A 7,423-nucleotide genomic window follows, 5' to 3' on the forward strand; every position below is an offset into this window, starting at 1 on the left:
AGAGAGAGAGAGAGAGAGAGAGAGAGAGAGAGAGAATAGGGTCAAGCAGAGATGTGAACAAACCAAGAAAGAAAAGCATCACCATGTTCTATCTTGGAAAAAATGTTAGAATTCTTCTATATCACATTTCTTCTGATGTAAAACTGTTATATTCAGGTAATGCCAACTGCAATGACTTAAAATAAACTGGCTAAATCTGTCCCTGATACCAAATATTCCAACCCCCTTACTGAATCAGTGGCTGCAATTCTTGGGATTGAGAATCATTTAGACCTAGGTTTAAATTCTTTCTAGTTGTATGCGTTTCTGAGTATCAGGCAAGTATTGAAAACAACACATGCTATTCAATGAATCTGTTATTAACATTTACCATAGTAGGTCCTCATTTCAAAATATTAACTAAACCTATGTGTGTCTGTGTGTGTATGTGTGTGTGTGTTTCTAGCATTGAAACCAGCCTCACACTTAATAGCCAAACACTCTAACACTGAGCTGTATCTCCAGCCCCTATTTACCAAAGTGTATTTCCCTGTTCTTCGCATTTGTTGCCTTTCCTTAGTTCTAAAAGTATTTTATTAATTTCCCTTTCAGAGGATGCAATATGGTGATAGAATGCCAATGATAAAGAAGGTGTGGCTCGACTTTTACCTCTAAGTTGCAAATTTTCAAAGCCAAGAGAAGACTCTGAAAAGTGTGGTCTTCTCTAGTCATCTCTTCCTTTTAAAGAGAAACACTTGTGGGAGACCACAACGATTTGATGATCTCATAGAACGTTTCCACTTCTCTGAGTAAACCATTATTTGACCAAAATAGCATTTGTGGAAGGATTTAACAGGGTATGACTAAGGCTGAGAGGCTTTCTGAATTTCTTAGCAGGGTCTTTCAGGGATCCAGTGGCGCAAAGTGGAAAACAGAAGCTCCTATGGTTGGAGTCAAAATTTGTGAAAAGCAGGGATTTGTGTCCTTTTTCCCATGGAAGATCTTGGAAAACTTTAAACTTTGAGAAATATCTTGCACACTGTATGAGACATAAATGTTAAAGAGATAACTGGTTGATTGGATGATTACATTTTTTTAATGTGAAGGTATGTATGTGTGCAGTCGTTTGCTAGAAATATAAGCAAGAATGTTTGAACTTCCCACAAGAAAAAGTCTGGACAAGTTTGCAAAGCTTGTGCATGGAGGCCATGGCAAAGATCTTGGCCAGTGTTGAGTTCAGAGACCAGGTAGTAGTGGCTCAAGTGAGGACAGGACGACACATGCACCAGTTGCTTTTCTCCTATACCACAGAGCTCTATGGGAGCTCCATAGAGACAGATTTCTTGGAGGAAATGGAAATGAGAAAGGATATTAAATATCTTAATTTAAAACAGGAATAACTCCCCCCCCCCAAAAAAAAGCCTAATTCTAAACTAGCAGTGACAATTATCTTAGAGTAGCAAGGTTAGGATTATGTTTTGCCATTAGTAGAAATGAGAGCTTGAAAGGTAAGTTTGATGCTTCATTGTAGAATGCTATAAATTTATGAAAATATCACTTTTATTAAGATGTAAATTTTAAACTTGCTACTGCATTGTCATTATTCTAGTATAATTTGGGGGAAAAATATATTTGGAAGTCCTAGGAGTCAGGTGAAATTCAGCATCATAGAGGATTAAAGGATGGGATCTTGGCCAGCATTTCAGAAGAAGTGAAACTACTTTAATATAGAGAGTGTCCACATGTGATTCCACTTGTAATAAGAATTCCTTCTCATAGAACCATTTGAACAATCACTGTCTTCGCAACCTTTGCTTTTTTCTTCCTTCTTAAAGAAATTCTTTATACATTGACCTTATCCAGTTGATAATTAAGTTTGTTATCTGGTTTTCTTTGAGCCTAATGCATTCACAGTAACATCTCGTGGAAATCCCTAATAGCTAGATCCTTGATTGTGTTCAAGATGGCTCTAGGGACAGGGTTTTAATAAATCCTATGGCACTTATTAACTAAATTAGCTTTCTGAGAGAAACTTCTCATCTGTTAGAATATTATTTGTTAGTTTTTGTTTGCTTTATTTTCTTATTTGAAACACTTTAGAAAAGCTGCAGACCCAGCAACTTCAGAATAGCAATGAAACCCATTAGGCTTATCCAAGTAAATCACTGAAGTGTTTACAATTAATAGGATCCCCCAAAGAAACTGCAAGTCACTGACAGTTCAAATGCATTTGTTCCATATTTTTTCATTATATTCTATCATTTCTACACTCAGAAAATTATAACTTACATTGAAAATTGATGGTTTGGGTAAAATCATTCAGAACACAAAATAAGCATTCAAAACAGTGTTAAGAGATTAAGTAAAACTCATTTAGGTAATCTGCTTTTTCAAACATCATCTACCATATTAATTGCATAAACAACAGCTGATCATTAAATTGAACATAATAAATTTTAAAAGAGAAAAATGATAAGGTCTCAGTATTCTATAAAATAAAGGATTTGGAAGTACACTTATTTTCAAATTCCACCTTGGCCACTTAACAGTAATTCTTGTATTATCTTCTTGAGTAAGTTATTTGACCACTGGGAGCCTCAGTTGCTTTATCACTAAAATGGAGATTATAATATTGACCTGAGAACTTTTGTGAGGCTTGGCAAGGATGACTTTATAATATCTAGTACTCTGCTTGGTATGCTTATCCAATGATAGCTCTGACATTGACAATTTTCTCACATCTTCTTGAAGCAGTAGAACAGAAGGACAATAATTGTACAGATAGGCAAGAAAGTTAGAAACTAAGAACAATTAAGAAATCTTCACACAAGCAAGCCAGCAACAGTTTTACTGTAGCCCAGACTTCAACTTAATGGAAAAAGGATTCCAGAAAAGTAGTACTCTTGCTCGGCCTGACAACTTACACCTCTGCCTATGGATTTATTCCAGACAATCATAGGAATGAGGTAATGTGGGCAAATTGCTTCACTTCTTTTTGTACTATTTAGTGCAAAACTGACAGTAAATAAAATGCTTTAAATTACCAGCAAGAAACCTTTATCATTTTCACTACTCATTATCAGTTTGCATATTCTTCCTATATGGCAAGTTTATCTTATGTTCTTCAAATGACAAAAAAAAGATATGAAAAATTAAGCTCTCAAGTCATCAGTGAGCAGTTTAAGGAGTTGAAATGTAATGACCCAAAATTCTTCTTAGAATCTACATATATTCTTGGCTGACCAGAAGCAAAGAATAATTATGAGCTCCATGAAAGCAATATTTACTCATGAAATTTGAGACAAAATATATTATTATGAAGACAATGTGTTTGCACACTTTCTTAGGTGTTGGTACACACTTAGAAGAAAAATTAGCCTGTCTAAATATAGCTATATAAACAAGAGAGCAGCGACTGTTGGAATGAATGCTAAAAGTCATAATATTGTTTATTACAACTGATCAGTCTAAACAAGAGCAAATTGAGATTCATTTCAAACTACTGGGTTAGGGAGCACAATTAAGAGAAAGTCCTTACCTATAGAAAAGTAAAGCTGGCCTTTCAGTAATGATTACAAGGTGAGAGAAAATGAACACTCTGATGACATTGCAATCAGTGTTTGAAGTGTGTAAGTACAGTTTGGAACACATTTTTAAAAAGAGTAGGTTTGCTTTACAGCCTTCAGAAGAAAATATTTATTTGCTTCAAAGCAAAAGATACAAACTTCCATGCAAAATATGAATTTACAACTTGAACACTGAAGGAGTTATTGCAAGTAGTTATGCAGGTAACATTTTTCCATACAAAAAACCAATGACTTAAAAAATATAAGACTATTCAGGAACAACAATAAAAAATGCAACTCATCTTACCTCCATCCAGCTCTTCAGCTCCAAAATGATTCCTGTAGAAGAGCATGATTTCTATCTTGTAACACTTATAGATGGTCACCAAACAAACAAGCAGTAAAAGAATAGCACCAAGCCCTCCAGCAAGTTCAACGGTGTACATTAGTTCTAGAAAAAATAAATAGCAGTAGAGAATTATACAATATTCGTATCCAAAATTCATGAATTCAACTAATCACACATTTCATTTTTCTGGATGAAACCAGTTGTGAGTTATAGGATACCACTATCTTGCCATTTTTGCATGAGAATTTGACCTTTCTGTAACTTCTAGCTCTGTGTCTTTAGTAACTGGATAAGGTGGTATGTGTTAACTATGTTGCTAAGTAACATTGCTTAGAGTAAAAACGAACTTTTGTTGGTAGATTGCATTTGGACTGAGAGAATTATAAATATCTGACAGAAAAATCATAAAACTTGTTTTATCCATGTTCAGCAACTCTCATGTAGAAATGTATCCCTTGTGGAGATCCTGTGACCTATGCTTTTAGAGTTGATAAAAAAAAATTCTTGTTCCCCTAGATAGGAACCTTCAAGGGTAGAAGAACTTCTGCACTCTCCCAATGTAAATCTTGATCCTTTTCACCTGAGGTGCTCACACGGGAAATGGGGGCAAAGTGAAGTGAGGGGGCATACGGCACAGTTCCTGGAAGGCACTGTGGACTTCTGCATAGAGCTTTCAGAGAACTGCACAACAAATGCTGCTGCTGACAAGTGTCAGGGCAGTGACTTCTGCACTACATCCTTTTGAATGAAATGGTGTTACAGTGGTCTGCCATAATCTTGGAGTCTGGATGCTTAATTGGGCCTGAGAGGAGGCATTCTAGTAGATGTCACAATAAAATATGCTAGTAATATTTTTCTTTCATTCAGCTATTACATTTTTCCTTCTATTAATTTGCTTCCCATTATACCAGGCATGTAACTATGTTCCAGTCAAAAGAGGGAGTTTCCTGATACTTGCTGTATACAGTTTCTGCATTTCCTATTTAATGTCTGTGTTATATCAGAAATAAAAGACCAATTCTAGAATGAAATATTTAGTTTTTCTCCTTTACAACCGATGAATATTATAACAAAATTAAAGCTACTAGTATTTATTTATTTGTAAATATATTTAATTAGTGCTTATTAATTGTACAAAATATTGGGTTTCAATGTAGTATATACACACATGCATATATTTTCATAGTTTTCATCTCCCCATTACTCTTCTTAAACCAACTTCTCTCCTCCCCTTGTTACTTTCTTCTTGTATAGTAGTAGTTTCCTTTCTACTTTCATGTCATCTATTTTAGACTCCACATATTAAGGAAAACAAGAAATACATGTTTTTCTGTGTCTGGCATATTTTGCTTAATATGATGATTTCCAGTTCCATCCATTTTCTGGCAAAGTATGTAATTTGCTTTCCCGTTATTGCTGAATAACACTATAGTGTAGATAGATAGATAGATAGATAGATAGATAGATATCAAATTTCCTTTATTCTTCCATCTGTTAATGGGTACTGAAGCTGGTGGCATAATTTGGTTGTTGCAAATTGTGTCATAATAAATGTCAGTAAGCAGGAATTCCTATAGCATGCTGACATTAATTCATTTAAGTAAATACTAAAGAGTAGTATAGCTGGAACATCTGGTAGTTTTATCTGCACTTTAGTGGGGAACATCCATACTGGTTGTACTAATTTACATTCTCACCAGCAGTGTAGAAGAGTTTCTCCCTCCATCACTGCATACTTGCCAGTACTTATTTTTTATATACTTTGTGATAGCTATTCCGACAGGAGTGAGATGGACTGTCAATGCAGTTTTGATTTTCATTTCCATAATGGTTAAAGATGTTGAACTTATTTCTCATATAATTATTGGCCATTTTTCTTCTTCTTTTTGAAGTTTTTGTTCAGTTGATCTGCCCATTTACTGATTGGACTATGCGATTTTGGTGCTTTTTACTTCATTATATATTCTATTTTTTATTTCGTTTTTTTGAAACAGGGTCCCGCTATGCAGTTCAGGTGGGCTTTGAGCTCACTTTGTAGCCCAGGCTGGCCTCAAACTCACAATGATCCTCCTACCTCAGCTTCCCAAGTGCTGGGATTACAGGTGTATATTCTAGATATTAATCCTCTGTTTGAAAAGTAGCTGGTAAATATTTTCTTCCATTCTGTAGGTTATCTCTTCACTCTGTTGAGTTTTTTCTTTCTGTGCAAAAACATTTTTATTTCATGTAGTCCCATTTGTTGATTCTTCCTACTATTTCCTGTTCTATTGCAAGTATATTCAGGAAGTGCCTCCATGTGCCTGTGGTTTCAGGTATTTTCCCTATGTTTTCTTCTAGCAGATTTAAATTTTTCAGGTGTTTTATGTAGGTGTTTGATCCACCTTGAACTAATTTTTTGTACAAGGGGAGCACAGAGGGATCTAGTTTGTTTGCTGCACAATTTGTTAAAGAAGATGTTTTTTCTCAAAAGTTTTATACTCTTTTGTCAAGATTCAGATTGCTATAGTTAGTTGTGTGGGTTACTTTGTCTTCTATCCATTGATCTATGTGTTCATGTTTGTGCCAATACCATGCTATTTTTGTTACTACAGCATGGTAATATAATTTGAAGTACGGTATTGCATTATTTTAAGCCTTGTTCATTTTGCTTATGATTTTCCTGATAATCTGGGTCATGTGTTTCCATATGAAATCTATGACTATCTAATCTTGCAGTAGATATCATCCTAACTTTGATGGGGACAGAAACCAATCTGTAGTTGTTTTGATAATATAGCCATTTAAATAATATTAATTCTGCTGATCCATGAGCATAGAGCTCTTTCCATATTTTACTGTCTTGTTCAATTACTCTCTTCAGTATTCTGTAATTTTTATTGTAGATATCTTTTACGTCTTTGGTTGATTGACCCTTGTGTATTTTTTAATGCTATTATGAATAGAATTATTTTCCCGATTTCTTTTTCAATTAGTTCATTATTGGTATTTAGAAGGTGTTTAAATGATGTTTTAAATGTTGATTTTGTATCCTACTGGTATTTAAATAATCACGCACCCATACTGAAACTCTTTTTAACTAAGGGCCTGTATAAACAAGCTGTCCTCGATTGTTGTAATATAATCGTTACTACTGATGGCTTGCTAAAGTTGACTACTAAAGTTGACCACTGCTTTGAAAAGCACTGGTTTTTTATTCCATTAACTATAAATAATCTTGAAAATATACTGAATAATATGGAAGTGTTATGGTCTAGATCTAAAACATCACCCAATTGTCTCATACATTCAAAGATCAGGCTATCAGAAGGTGGTTGAAACAAGGGGGTGTTATAGTCATCAGTGCATTAATCTGCTGATAAACTCATAGCTGAATGTGCTGCTAAGAGGTGGGCTGAGTGACGCTGGAGGAAGTATGGCACTGGGGACATGACTTGGAAGGACTCCCTCCTCTCACTCCTCCTCTCCTTCCCTCCCCTCCCTCCCTTTTGTGCTCCTCCCTCCTCCTTTATCTTCCCTCCTCCTCCTCCTC

At 35.0% G+C, this 7,423-nt stretch overlaps 1 protein-coding gene across 1 annotated transcript in view; it reads right to left on the reverse strand.

The window, feature by feature from the left end:
- LOC102020373 (interleukin-1 receptor accessory protein-like 1) overlaps positions 1–7,423 on the reverse strand; it is a 268,193-nt gene that overhangs the window by 17,429 nt on the left and 243,341 nt on the right. The window contains exon 4 of the mRNA XM_013507557.1: positions 3,853–3,996. Coding sequence (XP_013363011.1) covers positions 3,853–3,996 — 144 coding nt within the window. The remainder of the gene's footprint in view (positions 1–3,852; positions 3,997–7,423) is intronic.

The sequence above is a fragment of the Chinchilla lanigera genome, unplaced genomic scaffold, assembly GCF_000276665.1.
Source record: "Chinchilla lanigera isolate Chin_1 unplaced genomic scaffold, ChiLan1.0 scaffold00130, whole genome shotgun sequence".
NCBI lineage: Eukaryota > Metazoa > Chordata > Mammalia > Rodentia > Chinchillidae > Chinchilla > Chinchilla lanigera.